Consider the following 22,873-nt stretch of genomic DNA (forward strand, 5'->3'; position numbering starts at 1 on the left):
TAATGTCCTTTCTGACCTTTTGCCAACACACAAGACTTGCAGAATCTAAAAATCTAGCGACCTTGCTACAAAAGGAAAAAAAAGACTTGAGGATAAACAAAAGACCAAAAAAATAAAAAAGCAACCCCGGAAGATTTCGCATATATATCTTAATCATCATAGAATTCTAGAATCCTGAATCATAATCAAGTCTCAATTAGAAAGCAAAATCCCTGAACCGCAGTTCTTTTCAGCATTTTCAATCGTATGTTTTATCCTACGGATGGAAATTTTACAAATATTAAATATCCAAGGATAGGCTATCTACAATGCCTCGAAATGGTGTCCAGATGGATGTCCAATTTCTTGGAGCGCAACAATTTGATACCTGTGGAACTTGGCAGCTACTGCCCTGGTAAGGACACCTGGAGGAATGCGGCAATTTTGGCCTCTAACATATACGACGGTTTTGAGGAGGGAAAAGAGACACTAGTCGCCGCAATAGATCTAGAAGATGCTTATAACCGGGTGCCCTTTAGCTTGATCATGCGAACTATGATCAATATGAAAATCGACTCTGAATAGGTGATCTGGGTAGGAAATGCCTTGTTATAAAGAAAGGTTTCCTTGCGCCTTGGCAGCTGGGCTTCTGAACCTACTACCATAACCCCTGGACTGCCCCAGGAATCGGCCCTGTCACCAGTCTTGTTCAATATATACACCATCGGTCTTACAGCCAATCAATTGGAGGGACCTGGCCGTACGCTAAGCTTTGCAGATGATGTATTGGTATATAGGCAGGGGACAGATCGGGAGCTGATTGCAAGGAGCATGCAGGAGGAATTAGATCGAATTGGTGAATGGTGCGAACAGAACAATGGAAAACTTAATCCAGCGAAGGCAGGGGTACTGTGGACCAGTCTCAACAACAGGGCAGTCAACGCTATGATGTCTACTGTCAATATACAAGGTATGCAGTTGGAAAGGCAAGAGAAATTGAAGTACCTGGGCATTACCTTTGACCGCACCCTCTCGGCAAAAGACCATGTGTCGAACATTATCACCAGAGCAAGGAAAGGACTGCATCTATGCCCCAACACACCCTTATGATCATGCTTCAAGCGGTTGTACTGTCTGTAGTGGACTATGGCCTTGGTATGCTCACCCTATCCAAAACCCAACTACATCGCCTCGAAGTCATTCAAAATGAAGGAATGAGAACTGTTCTTGGATGCACCCATGATACAGCAGCATCAGCGATGAGACATCTGCTGGACCTGCCAACGTTAACCCACTGACACAAGCTAGCACAAGTCAAGGCCTACCTTCGAGTAACAGCAGACGAACGTCACCCTCTACATCCGAAAATAGGAAACCAAGTACGCCAAAGATTGAAAAGAGGATCTTCATGGATGGTGCAGGCGGAGCAAACTCTCGATGTATGCTGTAAAATCGAGGACATAAGAAGAGGATGTGACTGGATGAGGCCGGAGAAAGACATGAGTAACTTCATGAAGGTGATAGCTACGCTAGGTCGAGAGTGTCGCGCGTGGCCAGCAAGTGCAACTAATGCGGAAATTGTGGCCATCCTTGAGGAAAATTCAGTGATGGGTGATGTTGTCATCTTCACCGACGGATCAGCTGTGAGGCGTGGCCAGAAATCTGGGTGGGCGTTCAGTGCTCGAGTTGACAGGAAGATAATTAAAGAACAGTCTGGAGCCTACGAGTGCACTACGTTGAGCATGGCAATGGAGGTCAAGGCAATAACACAGGCGCTGGAATGGATCAGCATGGAAGCGTATAAACATGCCCTGTTTGTCACAGATTCGATGAGCACCCTAGAAAAAATCAGGAGTGGGTGGCCAGGAGTGGGTGGCTCTACAGTGACTGGAGAGCTTCTATTGCAAATAGCCACCTCCTAAGAATTACATGGGTGTTCGACTGCCCTGATCACGCCGGGGTGCACAGAAATGAGCGTGCTGATGAACTGGCCGAATCATGCTCGACCCACCAATGGTGATTGCCAGATGCAAGGAGAGCCTTCACAACCAAGAGGAGACAGACTCCCACACACTCAGCACAATAAAAGAAAAGTGTGTGCGGGGCACAGCCAAAAAAAGTTTTCTCCGAGGAGTGGTCAGGCGTGTCTCAAACCAGCTCCTCATGGTGACAATTAGCAGGAAGACCCTGAGAAAGGAGCGATGAGCAGCTATGGACATGTGGCGCCTGCTATGACATGATTCTAGCTCTGGATCCAAGTAAATCTAAGATCCAAGTTATATATAATATATAATGAATGCCTCGAAATTTTAAAGCTACTCCATGTCTTACATATTACTTCTATTCTAATTATCATGATCCAAACATTACAAACACATTTTTGTTTTCATCATCAGTACTAGATCTAGATCTAGATCTAGATTACCATTTATTGTAATGACTGTTATTTTTATTACTTGCCTACGATTTTTATTACTTTCCCTCGCATTCGCGGTCTGCGATATGGGTAGCAACGATCGAAGGACTCGAAAAACTGTTGCTAGTTTCAAGTACTTTCTTTAATTTCCTCGAACTAATGGGTGGTCTCATACCATTCTGGTGAACTGTTTGCATGAGTAACCGATGCATCCAAAAGGCGGGCGTGTTTGTTCACATGCCGAATGCTTTGTTGTGGTCAGAATAGTTACCGGTGGCGTCCCCAGTGATGGGTAAACAATCGATAAGTTTCACGGCTTCAGTCTCGCGAGAATCCGCGAGAGCTATTATGAAAACAAGACACAAGACTAGGCTAAGACTGTAAACTTGACGAAAATAACCAAAAGCAGGGAGTACACCCAAGACACATTAAGGAGTACACTAAGCCAAAATCTTGAAACCTTATATAGTAGTTTCATTTGGCATAAATAATGTCTAAAAGGTTTTAATATTTGGCTAACAGTATCATCAATACAGAAGAGTCTATTTTCCTATTGAGGAAAACAATTGTGCACACTTTTGTTTCAGTTTTTACTGACGGTATAGGTAATCTTTTTGAAGTTTAATTTGCCGAGAAGGATTTCAATTTTATTCTCACCCTCCCTCTTCCATAAACACACTTCATCGGCTGATTGGCATGTGTATTGAATTAAACACACTTTTTTTTATAGAATTGCTTACAATTTGAGCCCTAAAGAGCATACATCGAGTTTTCTCTCCATTCTATGGAAGAAAAGGGATTAATTATCTTTGAAAATAAAATTATATACTTTAGTATCTGGTACCTGGCAAGAGAATAACGCCACAACGCCATATTGTTTTGGTTATTTTCACGTTTTTGAGGTTGCTTTTAGGTAGCCTCTATACTTCGTTGAAAATGCCTTCTGTTGACGTTCCTCAGACTCCCATTGAGGATGGGAAGGCAGAAGAAGCCCCAGGAGGTAAATCTTCTGTTGGGATAATATACCCTCCCCCTGAAGTAAGAAGTATCCTTTTCGCACTCTTCCGATAAGTGATTTTAAAAAGTTGACCGTAAATGCCGTAAAAGACGTGCCTCCTTGTAGTTGTGTAGCAATGACCACGAAAAACCTTTTTTTGTCAGAAAGTGTTTGCAAATAGATATCTAGATATCTAGGTGCATTTTGTAGCTGTATTTTCACGGAGCATGGAACTTTTTGAATTTTTGAAATCCATCAATCATCAATAACAGACCTGCCACTCATCCCGATTTAATCGGGGTATCCCGATTTTTTGCCCCAAATCTCGGTAAGATTGAACTTTGGTGGACCCACCATTGAGGGGGGCCGGAACTACTTGTGGGCGTCGTGTGAAGCCATGCGCTGGTCCACTGTTCTTCCTTGGCCGCAGCGCGGCCTTGCGGCCATAGGCCGCCACGGCGCGCTCTCTCTCCTCTCCCTCTCTTGCCTGCATCCTCTCACTTCGGGCTCATTTAGTCAACTGAAACTGCAAGTTTCTACCGGATTTTTCCACCGCAAAGCCCGTGAGTTGGCGCGAGTGGCTAGACCCAAGCGTTGATTGGTCAATCTAGTCACGGCATGGCACCACCTCCACCATGTCTCCCCCTCTCTTCACTGGTCCGGTAAACTTCACCCGCGCATCTATCATGGTATCTAATGCCTAGCCTTGGCTGGCAATGTGGGTCCACTAAAGTTCTTGGGCAGAACCAACTAGTTAAAATGTTCCTGGTCCCCTTTTCTTTTCTCTGTTTATTATTGATTTATTGTTTATTATTGATTTGCATTATGTGTGTCTTCTCAATTATCAGTGTGGCCAGGGGGGCAGGCCCCCCTGAAACCCCCCCACCTCCCATCCACCCTCCGCTGTCGAATACTATAAGTTTTCGTAACCAAAGTGCTGAAGGTGCGGTCCACCAAACGTAAGCCATCCTCCAAGTGTTTTCTTAACTATCAGGCCCCCCTGAAACCCCCACCCCCACCCCACCGCTGTCGACGTAATCAAAGTGCTGGAGGTGCGCACCACCAAACGTAAGCCCTTCTCTCTCTCTCTCTTGGTATTCTGGCAGCCCTCACTCACTCCGCCTCGCGTCGGTTCCTCGGGGCAGTCTCGCAGCCCTCACTCACTCCGCCTCGCGTTGGTTCCTCGGGGCAGTCTCGCAGCCCTCACTCCCTCCACCTCGCGTCGCCAGGAACTAGTTTGCGTAGCGGTCGATTAGGACCCATGACTGTACAGTCCGTTGTTTGCCTAGTGCGTATTAATAATATAAACACGGTGGGTCCACCAAAGTTCAATCCAGCCCAAATCTCAAGCATCCCGATTTTCCCGATTTCGATCGCCAGTATCCTGATTTTTTGTCGTTGCGTCCGATTCTTAGAAAAAATATTACAAGTTCTACAATCTCATTTGCTTGGAAGCACCGAATGGACTTTTTATCGGCAGAAACTTGAGACGCTACTTTCTAAAGCATATAGAATCTATGTTGAATCTAGTAGATGACTCACGCACGTTATTTCAACTAAAATTTGTCGATTATGAATTCCGACATGGATACACTCAAAGATTTACTTTCGCTTTTATAACCCAGATTTCTCCAATGGTGTCCTGATTACTGTAACAATTATGACATGGGCCTGAGAATAATCTATTCGTTGTTCTGCCGTTGCTTTAAAAGCAAGCTTCGTCTTGCTGAGTTCTGGTTAGTAGGGCTCATCATCAAGATCTGTCAGTGGAATTTTCAAACGCTCATTCGCATCTCATGACATGACCTCGTGCGTGTGAGTAGCGCGTGTGTCGGGGACCGTCAGCTGTCGGGGTCAACAAAGTTCATTCACACCGGTCGCGTTGGTCGAGGTGTTTTTCGGGACATAACCAGTGTGGACGACCGGGGGGAAGGGGGTTGGGGGGGTATTTTTTTGACACTTGGTGCTGTGATACAGGTACTAATTGAGGATAAAGGAATAAGAAAAAAGAAATAAATGAACAACCTTGGCGCGATCTTTTTTTCGGGGGGGGGGGGTGTGCCTTGAGTGTACATCAATGCGATGGAAGTCAAACGTTCACTACTGTATGAAAACGCTGGCTTTTTGCATAGATGGTTAGAGTTATGTGTCAGCTATTTTCAAGACTACGAGTTTCAGCTTTTCACTTTACTGCAACCTGCACTTCCCCAGTCTGTCCAACTCCGACTGAGTACATATACACATATTATATGCTGTCTTTCAGTTTCCCCACTATTTAGAGGCCCAAACGTGAACTTTTTCCTGCAAAAGTTTGTCTTGCATACTTGCCTCATAAAAGGGAACCAGGGACCCCCCCCCCCTTCCCCAGTACCCTTTATGAATGATTTGCCGTTGATCCCGATTTTTTCACCAGATCCTGATTTTTTTACTCTAAAATCCTGATTTTTAGATTTCATAGAGTGGCAGGTCTGCAATAAACAAAAAAGTTACGAATTTTTAAATCGGAAGTGGCTATTCTCATCCGGGGTGAGAATAGAAAAACGATCTACCTCTCACCCCGGGTGAGACTTGCCAGCGTAGGCTATTCTCACCCGGTGCGAAACAAGTCCTGCTTTTCCTCATTTTGGAATACTGTCTATCGGTATGGATGATCAAATTGATAAAAGCCAAGAAAAAATTACGTTATAGCACAAAAGTAAGCTAATTTGATCGTCTTCAAAGATGCTATGGCTATTTCACTGTTCGAATCGAGCCGAGCTACACGGGTCGCCATTTTGTTTTGCCCGGAAGTTCTCGCAAGATCTACTCCTCCCCTCTCTCTCTCTCTCTGTGTCTCTTTCTGAATACTGTCTATCGGTGTGGACGATCAAATTGACCAAAACAAAGTTAAAAAATGATGTTAAAACACAAAAGTAAGTTAATTTGGTTGTCTACAAAGATGCTACGGCTATTTAACTTTTCGAATCGAGCCGAACTATGCAGGTCGCCATTTTGTTTTGACCGTAAGTTCTCGTGCTACTCCTCTCTCTCTCTCTCTCCACTGCCCACAGACAAAATTGTACGCTTTTAGTAGGCTACAGTTGTAATGGAATGTTTGTTCACGGCACAGAATTCTACAATTTTTCTGTTATCACAGTGTAGAATTCTGTGGTTTAGGGTGAACGCAAAATTTGTTGGCCTAGATCTAGGCTATAACGGTGAACGCGCACCGGGTGAGAATAGCCAAACGACTCGCCTGCACTATTCTCATCCCGGGTGAGAATAGAGGTGGCCTTTTAAATCAATTAATTTTCGCAGTGGCTATGTTCACGGCGCCGTGAATGTAGTTGGCAGGCGCTGTTGAGGCTACGTTCACGGCACTCAACAAGCTTCGTTTAGACGGAGCGTCCACTGCCGGTTTTAGTCAGTGACTACAGTGACGTATATTTAATATTTTGGCCAGCTTCAAATGCTCCATCCCATGAGATGAAGGAAAACGAAAACGAAGTGTATACAGACCCGGTAACCGGAGAGAGAGAGAGGTGCTAGCAAAATGTAACTGTAATGACATGCCCCCCAGTTGGCAGGAGGGAACGAGAGAAAGATAGTAGAGTGTGAAATAGGTGGGGACAAAGGAAGACAGAGACAAACAAAGAAAAAGAGAAGGCGATCGATACAGAAAGAGAGAGAGAGAAATAGAGAGGGTGACTGCTCGATTGAAATTATGACATTGTTCTTTTCTTCAAATTGCGACTTGCGATTCCTCCAACTTCAAAACGGAGGAAAAACGATCGTTCATCGAAAAGACATCCGCAATCTTCATTTAGATCTAGATCTAGGCTAGCCGCGAAACTAGTTACTAGATTAAAGATTTATGTCTGTCTGCCTAGATTTAGACCTAGGCCACAGATCTAGAAGAACCTAGGTCTACCCTGAGCCAAGAGGGCGCAGAAACTCTCCAAAATCACAAAAGAGTTCCCCTACCGGGTCTGTATACTTTGTGACTTTGTTCCCGGTTACCAGGTCTGTAAACACTCCCAAACAAAAAAGCCTTGGAACCGACACAGAGAGAAAATGACGTGAATAATTATTATCATAATAACAAACACCCTCTCTCTCTTTCTGTCTGTCTCTCCCCTTTCTCTTTCCTTCTCTCTTTCTCCCCCCCCTCCCCCCTCTCTCCATTTTCTCTGTCTGTCTGTCTCCCCCCCCCCCCCCCCCCTTCTCTCTCCCTCTCTCTTTCTCTCTCTCTTTTTCTCTCCCTCTCTCTGTATGTGTGTGTGTGTCGTCTCTCTCTTTTTCTCTCTCTCTCTCTGTATGTGTGTGTGTGTCGTCGCCCATCTCACAAAAGTGATGGTATCTACTTAGCTCATTTGTAAGCTTATAATTATTCACTTTTTAAAATATTTTCTACTAGTAAACGTTTTTATTAGGTCCATGAGTCCCCAAAGATATGGTATTGCAGAAAGTTCTGATTATATTGATGATTTAGCATGACTTCAAACGCAGACGCGCTGTCTATTCGGCCATCAGAATTTCCGAGAGCATGGTGTAGATTTTAAAAAGCGTTATAACATAGATGTTGTTACTTGGAACATAAAACAAAGGTTTAACACTCTATGACTATTAACCTTCTGTCTGCATGCTACTATAACAGGAGTTAACCAAACCTGTTCCTCTCTGTGTTGTGATCCTTTCCGCAGCTTTGGGGCCCCGATGCGTTGGAATCTCACGCTTCACACACAAATGAACCGAGGCTCTAACTAGCCTTTTTCACCACCTATACTCTCAGCAGGCCTCCTCTTCCTTGATACAACTCTCTCCTCTCAAAGTCCCACCAGTCGTGACTCAGACTGCTTTTATAAACTTGCAAACAATACAACTGAACAGAGACTCACACTTTACTCACTCTCACACACTTTCAGCCAAACAATACAATAGGCTAGGCCTAACCCCCCTGCCACAACCAAAAACAACCAAATAGACCACACGCCCCCCTGATCTGAAGATCATAAATCTCAATAAATACCCCCAAAAAGCGAACAAATTAAGCGGCACTAAAACCCCACTTAAGAACTGCAACAAGAGAATTCAGACCTCAAACACTATGTACATCACAAAGTAGCAACTTCCACCCACTGCTACCCAACCACATAATCCACCTGCCACGCTGGTACTTTTCTATACCGTGGTGCACTGTTAAAGTAGAAGACCGCCTCCATAGGGGAAATATTCCCACGTTCTGCCATGGCCTTAATGGTCCGGTGATTCCGTTCGACAATACCATTCCCACTAGGTCTATATGCTGCTCTGTAGTAAGGTTGCACATTCCATCCCTCAAGAAACTGAACAGACAATACAATAGGCTAGGCCTAACCCCCTGCCACAACCAAAAACAACCAAATAGACCACAATAGACACTTCCATCTTTGGTGCCATGCGGTTGGCTTTTCTTAGATGTTGTCATATGATCGGAGGGGTATCCTGGTGTGACGTCAAACAAGATGGGCGCCGTACCTAAAAATAGTTTGCGTCTTTCTATGTTTAATTGCATGTTAAGTCGACATATGAGAAAATTGGATACGGTAGCCTACATGGTAAACAAGAGGTGAGAGATGGGAAACAGAAAGTGGGATTCAGAAGATATGACTGGTCGTAAAATGTGTACAGTAATAACTGTATTGCACCTGATCAGCTTGGGAACAGACGCAGAGAGAAAATGACGGGAATCAATTGTTCTTATTATATTATTATAAAACAAACACCCTCTTTCTCTCTTTCTGTTTGTCTCTCTGTCCCTCCCCTTTCTCTTTCCTTCTCTCTTCCCCCCCCCCCCCCTTTTTTTTTTTCTCTTGTCACTGTCGGTCTTTCCCTCCCTCCCTCTCTCTCCTCCCCCCCTCCTCGCCTCTCTCTTTCTCTCCCTCTCCCTCTTTTTTTCTCTCTCTCTCTCTCTCTCTCTCACACACACACACTTTCGGCACTTATATGACCTTATTGTGTTGCAAGTGCCGTAAAACACTTACTAAAAAAAAAAAAACACACACACTGCCCACAGACAAAATTACACGCTTCCAACTCAAGAACGCTAGAAGAACGTTTATTTTCACTCATGTGTATATATATATATATATATATATATATATATATATATATATATATTATCACGGGTCGTCACATGCTAACACAAGGTGGCGCCCGGACGCCAGATATGGCAATTGAAACATCTTGGTAGACGTATACATTTTTGTCATATTTCCTAATGCGTTGTTGCGTAATTGCGAGTTCGTCGTTTTCCCTTACTCTGGCGAGCTCTGAGCCAGAGCTCAGTGTAAGGGAAAACGACAAATGGTCAATCGGTCTAGGATCACTGCTTCGTTTTCCTTCATCTCATGGGATGGAACGCTTGAAGCAGGCCAAAATATTAAATATTCGTCACTGTCGACACTGACTAAAACCGGCTTACTTTAACCAACAGTGGACACTCCCGTCTAAGCAAAGCTTGAGAGTGCCATGAATAGTGGTCGCTCGTTACGGAAGACATGAAGTATGATTAAGCTTTCACAGCGAGCACCTAGCACACCTGTGATTGGCCCAAATATTGATGACATAGATTTATTTCCGCCATCTATTTTTGTTGTTTCCATGCTTTCCCTCGCCAATAACTGTTGAGTAGATCTTGCTTTTTTTTTTTTTTTTTTTTATTTGTTTAATCTTTTATAAACAATCTCGGCAATTCTCGTTCCATAAATTTACCTTCTCCTCAAATTTGTAAACCCACACACACACAAAAGCGAGGACGCGCTCAAACACTCTTATGCGTGCGCGCACACACACAAACACACAAGCACGCACACACGGCCCTAGCAGTCAGAGATTAATCCTATTGATGTAGCCCGTCGCGCACGAAGCGGCAAAGCGGACCCGCCACTGTGAGTTCTAGTCAATGGCGAGGGAAGCCCGGAAGACGACAAAAATAGATAGTGGAAATACGTCATCTATATTTGGGCCAGTCACTGAGGTTGCTAGAGATTTAGGTGCTCGCTGTAGCTTCGTGTTTACGGAAATTTTCCCATTTTCTTCCTTCTTCTATCGATATCTTGTCAAATAGGGTTTCCAATCCAATCTCCGAATTTGGCCCCAAGAAAAATTAATCTAGAAATAGAGAGTGACCATTCGCAAGATCAGTTTGATTTGGTTCAGTAGGGGGGCTAGCCAGATTGAAGGTGCAAAGGGACTGTCGTAGCACGAACCGATCACCCAATTCGTAGCCTAAAAAACAAACACGTTTTGAGGCTACGAATCAAGCGATTGGTTTGTCAGTTGTCAATCCCCCAATGGGCACTGGGTATTAGTATATTAAACCTAAGACTAATAGGGGGTGTCTATTGGCCTGTTCGGTTTGGTAGACAGTGCTAGCCAGATTGAGGGGGCAAAGGGACCATCATGGCACAAACCGATTGCCCGGCTCATGTCCTCAAAAAGTAAAAATAAAAACAAACGCATTTGTTTTCAGGCTGCGAATCTGGCGATGGGTTTGTGGTCCCCCCCCAGTGGGCAGTTCTATAAGACTATTGCACAGAAGCTTTAAATTTAAAGTTTCAGCTGTTGTCCAAATTTTGGAATTGTTGTTGTGGGCCAAGAAACTGGATTTTGCTTGGGAGTTTGCTGTTTCAAGTCGGTAAATGAATTCACCTCTTTCAAAGTCATTTCTTTTTAACCAATATTTAAGACATTGTTGATAAGACAGCAAGTTTTGTGGCGAGAAATGGCCCAGAATTTGAGAACCGCATCCGTCAGAATGAGGTCAACAATCCAAAGTTCAACTTCCTGCAGCCAGCAGATGCCTACCATGCATACTACCAACACAAAGTGGTGGAGTTCAAGGAGGGGAGAGGTCAGTGTGTGCTGTTGTTATAGAATAAGGTTCCATAGGTAGCTCTCTATTAAAACATATATATATATACACACACTTTTTAAATATTATTTGACCATTTCAGTTTAGTTCAGTCCTTATTTAGAATGTGTGTTTTGATTGGTGCTTTTGCTGATTGCTGATAAAAAAAATATTTTGAGCTTGAAATATCAGATTTTGTTGGCTCAACTAAACATCATTTACAATTTCTTTGATTTTACTTAGACTGATGCTCTTAAAAAATCTCTGGGTAAAGATGTTTTTTTTATTTATGAGGTCATTCAGCTGTATTGTCTTAACTAAGGAGCTGCAACATTCTCAAATGACTGTGTCGACTCACAGGCAAGGTGTGACCGGCAGGTCGTAGTTTCCCCTCCCTGCCTTGTCTTCTGTTCTGAGAACACATGATTACGAACCATTCATGGATGAAACGCATGAATACTTTCTTCTAAATTTTTGGGACAGGTTTTGATTCCCTTTTTACTTTTTTTCTCTCAATCTTCGGATTTAGGCCAAGAACCTCAAGCCCCAAAGGTGAGTCATCTTGTGGAGTCTGTTACTGATCTATCGCACATTCTTGAAAAGGCTGCGCAGTGTGCTAGTACTAAATATGCAATAATAATTATTGCCTTATTTTCTTGTCTTTTCCTGTACAGTATTGGGGAATGGAGGTCACAAGGTGCACAGCTCATGATACAATGTGGTTTCTTCTCTTTGTATTCTCTGCAGCTTGTGGGACTGTGGCTGGTTGGCGGGTGCTCTGGTGTGGTTTGCTCCTTCTTTCCTATCATACATCTGTCGTCCTGATCTTTCCTCCTTTTTTTTGTGTGTGTGTTTGTTACTACTCTCTTGTAACACCTCTAATCTTCAGCACTTGTATGACCTTATTTTGTTGCAAGTGCAGTAAAACGGTTACTAAAACTTAACCCTCTGGAGCTTGTTTTGCATTGTCTTTGGGTGGGTGGTTCGAGAATACTACTTCCTTTTTTTTCTGCATCTCTCTTGCTGTCGATTTGCTTCCCGTTTACTCAGAATATTTGTCTTTTGACGCAGTAAGGTGAAAGCGTAAGGACTTTTTCACCTTGATGTAAACTGGGCTCTAAGTAGAGTGAACGCAGGTGGTTGCTGAGTACTGTTGATTCTGTCTGCTGCTTCTTTTACCAAATCTGTTCATGGGCCAAATTTAGATTGCTAGATGGAAATTATTAATCTAAGTGGGTTCAGGTTTGTTGATATTGTTCATAAAGTATGCCATTTTTTTTATTATTGGAATTTTGATTGTAATTTTGTTTGGGGGGGGGTTTTCTGTTCAGGTCCAGAGTCAGTTCATAGGTGTGCTGAGACCTCCAGATGCTCCGACGAAGATTGTGGAGACTTTTGTGCCGAAGGAGCCACCCCCGGAGTATGAGTTCATGTGTGACCCGCCTTCTATTTCCGCTTACGACTTGTAAGTGGCGAATGTGAAAACACGTAGCGTAGGTAGTATGAGAATATATGAGTACGTTTAATTGTGAAGACGTTTTGTGAATGTATAATGATATGGCAAAATGTCTTGAGGGAAATGGGGAGATGAATCAAGCATTTTTGAGGACTTTTAGTGAATAGTGTGTTTTAGGTTTAAGAAATGAGAGTATTTCAGGCTTTCTTCAGATTGGTTACAGTTTAGGCATCAGGCAATTCACCTTAAATGTAAAGGTAATTGAAAAGAAATGTGTGAAACTGTCTAAGTTTATCTCCCCTTGCAAAACTAAGGTTATTATTTAATAAGAGGGAAGACGTCCAAGTTTATCGTTCTTCTCTGATTAGACAGTGTCTTTTAGTTTTAATATGAGTTTTACGGCTCATAAAACTGAAATAGGTCATTTAGGTGCCGAAGATTTGACGTGTTACAAGGACTGAGTCAGATTAGAAAATTTGTGTTTTTTTAAGTGCTTTTTTCCCAAGGGCACAATGTCAGGTCAAGCTGAGCCTCAAACCGCTGAACCCACAATCTCACGATTACGAACCTTAGACTACCGCTTTCATCCCATTCACCACACTAGTTTTTCTAGGAAGAGAAGTATGGAAGTGATGATGCCATGTTATAATAATAATAATAATAGATTGCATTTATATAGCGCTCTTTCCCATACTAGTATAAGCTCTGAGCGCTTTACACCAATCACATGATCAATCACACAAACATTCGCATATATTCCTTCGCAGAGATATCGTGAAACTGACCGCCCAGTTCACAGCCCGAAATGGCCGCCAGTTCCTGGAGACGGTGATGCAGCGGGAGCAGCGGAACTACCTGTTTGACTTCCTGCGGCCACAGCACAGCCTGTTCACGTACTTCACCAAGCTGGTGGTGCAGTACACCAAGATCCTCATCCCCCCCAAGGACATGAGGGACAAGCTCAACAAGGAGGTCAACAACCCCAAGGAGGTGGGCTCCCACGTGCAGTTTGTCCGTTTGGTTGATTGGTTTGGTTTGTTTGTTTGTTTCGTTGGTTGGTTGGTTGGTTGGTTTTGGATTGGTTTGTTTACAGGGGTGCATAATGTCTTCTTAGTTTAGTTTCGGGGGTATGTTTTTAGTAAAGTCACGGGCTATCTTCTAAGTAGAGTTGTAGGGTATTTTCTTAGTAAAGTCACAGGTGACCTTAATAGAGCTGCAGGGCGTCCTTTTAGCTCAACATTTGGAGTGGGTTTTTTCTGTCCCTTTTAGGTGTTTATAGAGTGTAAGGGCTTCTTCTTGGGATCTACTTCAACACCAATTCTGAAAGAACTACACTGGCTGCCAATAAAAGAAAGGATTAAATACAAAACTGCCGTTCTCTGTTTTAAATGTATAAATGATAGTGCACCTTTTGGTCTTAAAACATTCCTGGAATTATATAATCCACCTAGAGCCCTTAGATCAGCCTTTGACAATCTAATTCTTAAAACTCCAAAACAAAACTACAAAACATACGGCGAGCGTTCCTTTTTGTTCTTTGGTCCCCAGGTATGGAACGAAATCCCATATAAAATAAGATCTGCCCCAACAATTTCCATTTTCAAAAATCAGCTGAAGCATTTTTTATTCACAAAAGCATACCTGTCATAATGATGTACTGTGATATATATGCTTGTGTATGCAGACTGAGACTGAAGAAATAGCGAGTGAGAATGAGAGAGAAAAAGAGAGAGATAGAGAGAGAAAAGAGAGAGATAGCGAGAGAGGGAGAGAGAAAGAGAGAGAGAGATAGAGGGAGAGAGAGATAGAGGGAGAGAGAGAGAGAGAGATAGAGTGGAAATGTTTTTCTATCTGTATAGAATTAATGTTTTAATGAATGTTTCTAGTTACTCACGTTTCAACTGTATTTTGACTGTTCGTGAATTTATATTGCATTGTATATTTTTAGTGAACACATTTTCAACCTCACTGCGAGACTGTTTTTCTGGCATAAAATTTTACACATATGCATTTATATTATATGTATAATACTTTGTTTTACGTACACATTTGTGTCGATTAATTTTTAAGATGTGATGTCTTTTTCATTGTAATGCGCATTGAGCATCTTTTAGGAAATGGAAATGAGCAGTATAAATGCTATTTATTATTATTAGTCTTTTGCTGTTTTGCTTGTTTCCTAAAACTCTGTATCGTCGCCTCCTGTAGATCCTGGACCAAGTCAAGTACAGAGTGGAGTGGGCCAAACATCAGGACAAAGAAAAGAAGAAGGAAGAGGAGGCGCTGGAAAAGGAAAGGGGTAAGTCCCATGTCCTAGATCTCTGGCCCTTGTAGTTTGCTGTTTGTTGGGGTTTTTTTCTGCTGACTTTATCGTTTTCTTTCACTTCTGAAGTGATTAAAATCCTATTGTTTGTACGAAACTATGAAATAGCTAATGAGGTTACTTGCATTCTTCTTTATTGTATCAATGATTGTTAACGTGGTGGGATCTTCTTTTTAAAAAATTTGAATTAAGTACTTTAGGAAAGTAGAATCTTATCCACTCCTCTTTTAATGAATGTCATCACCTACCCTGGTGAGGGTGTTTTATTTTTTAAATTTTGTTTTGTATGTTAAGGAGTGGGGCGTCTTTTATGGTCACAACTATCTATAGCTCTTTTTCGACCTGCATGTTTGCCGACAATCACGACCCGACCCACGAGCCGGCCGATGCTATTGCTTGGCCCATCTGTATTAGTCGATGTGCGAAGTGCGAGTCCAGCTCTTATGGGGGGTGCACAAAATTTTCAGACAGTCTGGTTGAGGCTCACATGCAGGTCTATCTTTTGTATGTGGAGCCTTTGAATTTCTTTGGTGACGTAATTTTCAGTTCTCACAAGATGACATTTGTCTGTCCTCAGTTGCGTATGCTCAGATTGACTGGCACGACTTTGTTGTGGTGGAGACTGTGGACTTTCAGGCTTTGGAGACAGGTAACGTTGAGGAAACTCTCCAACTGTTGCTGTGTTAGCTGTGTGGTCTGTTTTGTCATGAGGATTGTTTTATGTTTGTAAAGTTAAGATGTAAACCCCTACCCTTCTCAGTAGGATTGTAAATGGGCTGATTTATCAATGTCATGTTCATACTGTGCCGGAACAACATGGGGGAACTGCTGCTTTTTCTTTCCTCATCCCTACTATCATCATTTTGCCTCTATTTCTATTGTATGTTTGTCAATCTCTTGTGAACTGCTATTTCCGGGGTGCCTTGGTAGTAGAAGCAGTCTGTGTGCTGTTACGGCTAGAGAGGTGAGCAGAGAAAGCCTGATTCCCCGTTTGGACTTTCTGCTGACATCCACCTCTCGGCACTATATGACCTTATGCAGTTGCAAGCCCCCTAAAATCTTACTAAACAACAGTATGTCAACATGTGGGCTTGCTTCCATATGTTTTTGAATGTTTGGGTGGGGGGGGTGTGATGTTTAAAAATGCAGCACCTGCATACTGTCTGTTAAAGCATCATTGTAACATTGTTTTGAGAATAGGCTTACTCTTTTCTGTTTCAGGGATGTTTGTTTTCTGATTTCATAGCTTGATGTAACAATCTCTAATGTTAATGGGTGGTTAGCAGGCGCTCTAGTGTGGTTTGCTCCTTCCTTACCATCCTACATCTATCAGCATCATCTCTGCTAGTTTTTTTCTTTGTTTGTGGTCTTGTAACAACTCTAATTCTTCACCTATATATGACCTATTTGTGTTGCAAGTACTAAAACTGTCATATTCTCTAATGGTTTCTTTCTTGTTTCCATTTCTGTTTCACAGGTAATCTTCCACCTCCAACCACACCAGAAGAAGTTGGAGCTCGTATTCTGCAGATGGAGCGCTTCGTCAGAGGAGAAATCCCTGTAAGACATGTCACCATTTTGATCTGTTGAACCTCGTGTTTCTTGTCACTTTATATTGGCGGATGGTTGGCGGGTGCTCTGGTGTGGTTTGCTCCTTCATTCTTATCAAAGATCTATCGTCCTTATCTCCCCTCCTTCTATTTTGTGTTTGTTACTCCCTTGTAACGCCTCTAAACTTGGGCACTTATATGACCTTGTGTTGCAAGTGCCGTAAAACACTTACTAAAACTAAAAACTTTATATTGACTGCTTAGTGGAAGGCTCTGTCATACGCCATTTTGAAAAGTGACTTAAGACCGAGTCTTACACTCAATTCAGTTTCAAGTATAGTGCTTTAAAGTTTCGTTTGATGATATTGAATTATAATGCCACTAGTGCTTTTAATTTCTATTATTGCTAATTAATGATAGGTAGGTATTTGTTGTTAATAATGCTTTTGTTTGTAAATTTTGAGTTCAAAGTCTGCATAAGGTGGGTGTGCTAGTCAGTTAATGTTTTCTGTGAGTGGCTCTTTTGGGTAAATGAATGATGAAATTTTTCTTGTTTTGACTTGAAAAGTAACTCAAGTCTCTGGTAAATTTGGTGGTTGCAGAAGTAATTTTTGTTCCACTGGGACTTTTCTCTTCCCATTTTTTTGTTACACTAAGAAGGATTTGGTAACTACTCTGTATAAAACTCTGTCATACTTCAATTATCAAAATGGCGTATGACAAGAGTAGGCCTATTACACCAAGCCGTCTAATTAATTGTATTTACTGTATGATTACTTTTATCCGCCGCTTTATACCCTTTTGGGTGTCGAGATTTAGTGTATGCAATAACAGAAAATGTTCTCTCATATTTTCATGGTCTCACTTTTGGATATTTTCTTTTCTGAACAGATGGATGATGCTGTGGAGATGGAAGTTGAGAGTGAAGGAGAAGAGGAGGATGAGTCTGATGAGGAAGAGGAGAAGACGAAGGAGGGAAGGGCTGCAGAGGAGGAGTCTGCCGCTCAGGTGGGTCTGGTGGTTTTGCTCCTTCTTTCCTATCCAACACCTATCTTCCTTACCTCTCCTCCTTTTTTTATATTTGTTATTCTCCTGTAGCACCTCTAATCTTCGGCACTTATGACCTTATAGTGTTGCAAGTGTCATAAAACTCTTACTAAAACTTTTTAATTATTAAAAAGTTGTTTGCTGTGCTCTTTACGAAGAGAGAGAGAAAGCTTTTTTGTGTGTTTTGTTTTTGTTGTTCTCCAATTCCTTATACAAAATGGAGAAAGTACTGAAGCAGATAAGCACATTTCACCACAAAGGGTCTAGCAGAAGGGAGATCTACCAGATTGATAGCTGTGAGTGAATGGTGGGTGCTTTTGTGTGGTTTGTTCTTTCTTTCCTATCAAATATTTATTGTCCTGATGTCTCCTCCTCCTTTTTTGTGTTTGTTGCTCTCTTTTAACACCTCTAATCTTCGGCACTTATATGACCTTATTGTGTTGCGAGTGCCGTAAAACTCTTACTAATAACTAAAACTTCCTGTTTTCTGACCGACTCCTTTGAAATGTTAATGGGTAAGTCCTAGCTCTTTTCTCTCTCTCGGTTGTTTCTGTCTGTCTATCTTGCTGCTTCCCTGCACTATGTGTACACTATTGTGTCGCTGTGCTTCTCTTTACTCAGACTCAATTTGTTATTATTTTAGCATTGTTATCGACTAATCATTCGTTGGTCTTTCTGTGTTATCCAGGACATGGAGGAGTCCTCAGAGAGTTCGGAGGAAGAAGAAGACGACGAGGAAGAGTCTGGGCAGCGAGGCCTAGTGGCGCCCCCACCCCCACCACCCCCGCCCCCTCCCACAGAGGCCCCACCCCCACCCCTGCCGCCCGCCCCGGAACAAGTTATCATCAAGGACTACAACCCCAAGGGTAATAATAGATAACATTCTTACAGCACAGATCCCTACTCAAGAGCAAGCTCTATGCGCTTCACAATCTATACTATTACCCCAGCAGACCTGAGAGCATTTTGAAACAACCTCAACTTCCTGGGAAACATTCAGTGCAAGCAGCCATTTCATCATCATTGCCTTTCTCACCCTGCACCAGGGTATAGGCCACGGACAAACACCTTACACCTTTCTCTATCCTGGGCTAGCCTCTTGATGTTATTCCATGTCTTCCCACTTTTCTGTACATCCATTTCTTTGATTCTTCTCCAGGTTCCACGAGGTCTTCCCCTTGATCTCTTGCCCTGTGGGTTCCAATCCAAAACTTTCTTTGTTATGCAGCTGCCTGACTTACTGAGAGTATGTCCAATCCATCGACACCGCCTTCTTCCTATCTCATCTCTGACTGGGATCTGTGTTTTTTTGGGTTTTTTAATTTTATAGGGGTTAAAACACTAACATGCTGACAAGATCTTTCGCTTTGTAGGGACATCTTTTCCCGCAGTGTTGGTTCACGTTGTGCGGGCAGCAGTTCGCCACTATTTGGCAGCCTCAGTGCTTTCTTGTCGTATCTCCGGTTCATTTTTTTTTACAATGAAAATGTGACTTCTTCTTAAGCTCACTTTTTGTTATGAATTGTTTTAACCGTTATTAAAAATGGAGACAAGTAAGCACTGAGGTCGCGATTTCAGGCCTGCTAATTCGCTGCCTCAGAATTATAAAGTTCAATCTGACATTTTTGACTTATTTAAGTTACTAAGACCATGAGGTCAGAAACCAAATGTTCTATCTGTTATGTCAAATCATAAAATTGTTCAGAGTCGTTATCAAGATATTCAAAGAATTCCATTCGAAAAAGCTTGATATGGCTTTGAAAAGTTGGCAACTATTGTCTTATTTTACTAGCGTGCATCTAGGTGACTCTTAAGATCTTCTCCAAACTCTGCTTTTTTTTCTAGCAGATTCTGAGAGATTCTCGTACTTGTGGTTGGTCTTCTCCTGACACATCACCACTTAACACACTGTCCTGACACATCACCACTTAATAGACTGTTTCACCTTCTACAGTCACATCACCACTTACCTGTTGTGTCCTGCCACCACTTAACAAACTGCCTCACCTTTTCCTGACACATCACCACTTAACAGACTGCCTCACATTTTCCTGACACATCACCACTTAACACTGTCCTGACACATCACCACTTAACACTGTCCTGTCCCATCATAACTTAACATACTGTCTCATTTTTTCTGTTCGCATCTCCTCTTAACACACTGTCCCGACACATCACCACTTAACACACTGTCTCACCCTCTCCTGACTCATCACCACTTAACACACTGTCTCACCCTCTCCTGACCCATCACCACTTAACACACTGCCTCACCTTCTCATGTCACATCACCTCTTAACTCCTTTTATCCTAGCCGTAACCTCACGGACTCTGTACCAGTCCTGGGGCCGCGGCGGCGTATGAGCCGGAAGTCAGTTCGTATAGTTCAAAGTGATATATTTCTTACATTTTCTCTAAGGTTTTAAGGAAATTTGGCAGTTATGTTAGAAATTGAATGTAGTTTTTGTAAATGTATGTGGTTAAGAAATACACCAATAGCACAATGTAGATTTTGAGGTGTATTCCACCCTCGAACTTAACCTCTAGCCCTACCCATCGATCACGAATTCCAGTACTGACCCCTTCACCATGATCTGAATCGCTATTAGATGAGTCAAAGTCCTGTTCGTTATCATCCACAACGGAATTTACGGCACTTATTTCAGAGTCACTTTTATCAAATTAGTATCATTCCCCCTCACAACCCAGTGCCACTTCATAAAGTGCTTCGTCGGTCGTGAATGTGCGTTTTCGAGACATCTTTCAAGCTTCTACACCCATCAAAAACAAAGAACCACTGTTCATTGGAAAATTAAAATATTCAGGCAGAGCTAGCATCGCCGTATTTGCGTATCTTGGTAATTACAAGCAGAACTAGCTTCTTTGACGTTGTTCCGAGAATACTCGTAGCCCGGACTGGTCCTCGTTACGAGTATTCGTTACCCGGATAAAAAGAGTTAACACACAGCCTCACCCTCTCATGACTTATCACCACTTAACACACTGTCTCACCCTCTCCTGTCACATCACCACTTAACACACTGTCTCACCTTTTCCTGACACATCACCACTTAACACACTGTCAAGTCACATCACCACTTAACACACTGTCTCACCCTCTCCTGACCCATCACCTCTTAACACACTGTCCTGTCACATCACTGCTTAACACAGTCTCACCTTCTCCTGACACATCACCACTTAACACAATGCCTCACCTTTTCCTGACACATCACCACTTAACACACTGCCTCACCTTTTCCTGACACATCACCACTTAACAGTGTCCTGTTCCACTATTAGTTAACAAACTGCCTCTCCTTCTTTCACATTACCTCTTAACAGACTGCTTCACTTTTTCCTAACACATTACCACTTAACAGACTGCCTCACCTTTTCCTGACCCATCACCACATAACATACTGTCTCACTTTCACCGACACATCACCACTTACCTGTCGTGTCACCCTCTAGCCAGTTGCCTCATCGTTGCTTGTTGTGTTCTTTCCCCCAGCCAAGCCGGCCCCTCCCCCCGAACCAACGTCGGACCAATACATGATCTCACCCATCACCGGGGAGAAGATCCCCGCTCACAAGGTGCAGGAGCACATGCGGATTGGTGAGTTACACTCTGTGTGTGTGTGTGCTTCTGTGTGTCTGGCTGTCTGTTTCTGTCTCTGTTTGTCTGACTCTCTCTCTCTCTCTCTCTCTCTCTCTCTCTCTCTCTCTCTCTCTCTCTCTCTCTCTCTCTCTCTCTCTCTCTCGTAAAAAATGGATCTTCATGTCTAGTTGCACTAGCACAGAATATGCTTCTGCAACTTTTTCTCGCTTTTCCTTTCTTTTCTTTTCTTTTTTTTTTTTTTTTTTTTCTTGTTTAAAAAAAAATGATTTAGCTTCTTTTGACGTATCAATACAGTGCCTATTTTTTAATGGAATTTTGAATGAATATAAGTCGGCGTAGTGTACAATTTGGCCTGACACTTTTCCTTCACCGTCGTTGGTTCGTTTGTTCAGGTCTGTTGGACCCCAAGTGGATGGAGGATCGGCAGCGGTCGCAGGCGGAGAAGCAGGACCAGGAGGAAGTGTTTGCCCCCGGCTCAGCTATCGACTCCAACCTCAAGCAGCTGGCGGAGAGGCGTACAGATATCTTCGGTATCGGCACAGAGGAAACGCAGATCGGTAAAAAGGTGGGTAGTAGGTTTGGTGTGTGTGTTTGTCTGTTGATGATGTTGTGAAGGTCATGATACTGAAGGGTTGAAAGAGGTACTGTGTGTGCGGTTCTGATTCTGCTTCGTTACAGTTGTACTAAGTGCAGGCTTGCCAACTGTTTTTATAAATCCCAGGACTGTAATGGATTTGGCATTTGGGAATTTAAGAGACTTATCACATACACTCCACAGAAACAAGTCCCACATGATGTAATTTTTAAAAAATAATTTTAATGCGGACGATGACTGTCCACCCGATAGAAAAGAGGGGCAGATTTCTCCGCCCCTTGGATACCTCGGGCAGTATCCGCCTCGCTAAACCAGTGGGCACAAGGCCAGAGGAGAAGCTGAGAACAGATACCACCTTTGATCGTAGCCAAAAGGCCGAGAAGCGATGTAATTTTGTTTGCTGTTACTTATAATCTGATGTTATAATCTTGGCTGTCCATGACTGGAGGAGTGAGGGATTCTTATTCTTTTTTAAAATGTATTAATTTTCATGTCTCTTCCCTTTCTTTGTGTCTTTCTTTCTTTCTTTCATTTCTTTCTTTCTTTCTTTATTGTCCTATCACAACCATAGACAAAATTTCATATTGTCCCCAGCATATTTCAGTTTAATACAGTTTGCTTCTTCTTTCCTTTCAAACATCTGTCTTCCTTATCTCCCCTCCTTCTTTTTTGTGTTTGTCACTCTCTTGCAACACCTCTAATCTTCGGCACTTATATGACCTTATTGTGTTGCAAATGCAGTAAAACACTTACTAACTCCCTGGAGCAGTGCCACTGACTGTAGTGTCTTGGGGCCATTCCCAAAGGGGGGACATTTCTTGTTCAAGCACAGTAGAATTGTAAATGGACCGAGTCGTCATGTCAGGCTCATAACTGTGCCTGATCTACAACAGGGAACTGCTGCTTTTTCTTTCCTAATCCTTACTATAGTCATTTTCCTCTACTTCTTTTGTATGTTTGTCACTCTCTTGTAACCCGCTATTTCCGGGGTGCCTTGATAGTCGAAGCAGAC

At 42.6% G+C, this 22,873-nt stretch overlaps 2 protein-coding genes and 1 pseudogene across 2 annotated transcripts in view; 1 reads left to right on the forward strand and 2 right to left on the reverse strand.

Annotated features, from left to right (window-relative positions):
- LOC101863985 overlaps positions 1 to 2,976 on the reverse strand; it is a 42,036-nt gene extending 39,060 nt beyond the window's left edge. Inside the window, exon 1 of the mRNA XM_013082988.2 lies at positions 2,571 to 2,976. The gene's annotated coding sequence lies outside the window, so the exon portion shown is untranslated. The remainder of the gene's footprint in view (positions 1 to 2,570) is intronic.
- A 263-nt stretch (positions 2,977 to 3,239) lies between these two features.
- The window catches only part of LOC101864227 (splicing factor 3A subunit 1), a gene marked incomplete in the record, with an annotated part of 28,020 nt that continues 8,386 nt past the window's right edge, over positions 3,240 to 22,873 (forward strand). The window contains 12 exon segments of the mRNA XM_013082989.2: positions 3,240 to 3,440; positions 11,101 to 11,265; positions 11,795 to 11,817; positions 12,597 to 12,730; positions 13,489 to 13,711; positions 14,930 to 15,020; positions 15,622 to 15,693; positions 16,522 to 16,604; positions 17,486 to 17,602; positions 18,330 to 18,507; positions 21,159 to 21,263; positions 21,659 to 21,831. Of these exon segments, the coding sequence (XP_012938443.1) occupies positions 3,332 to 3,440; positions 11,101 to 11,265; positions 11,795 to 11,817; positions 12,597 to 12,730; positions 13,489 to 13,711; positions 14,930 to 15,020; positions 15,622 to 15,693; positions 16,522 to 16,604; positions 17,486 to 17,602; positions 18,330 to 18,507; positions 21,159 to 21,263; positions 21,659 to 21,831 (1,473 nt within the window).
- LOC118477745 lies at positions 21,995 to 22,248 on the reverse strand (annotated as a pseudogene).

Source organism: Aplysia californica, unplaced genomic scaffold (genome assembly GCF_000002075.1).
Source record: "Aplysia californica isolate F4 #8 unplaced genomic scaffold, AplCal3.0 scaffold00203, whole genome shotgun sequence".
Taxonomy (NCBI): domain Eukaryota; kingdom Metazoa; phylum Mollusca; class Gastropoda; order Aplysiida; family Aplysiidae; genus Aplysia; species Aplysia californica.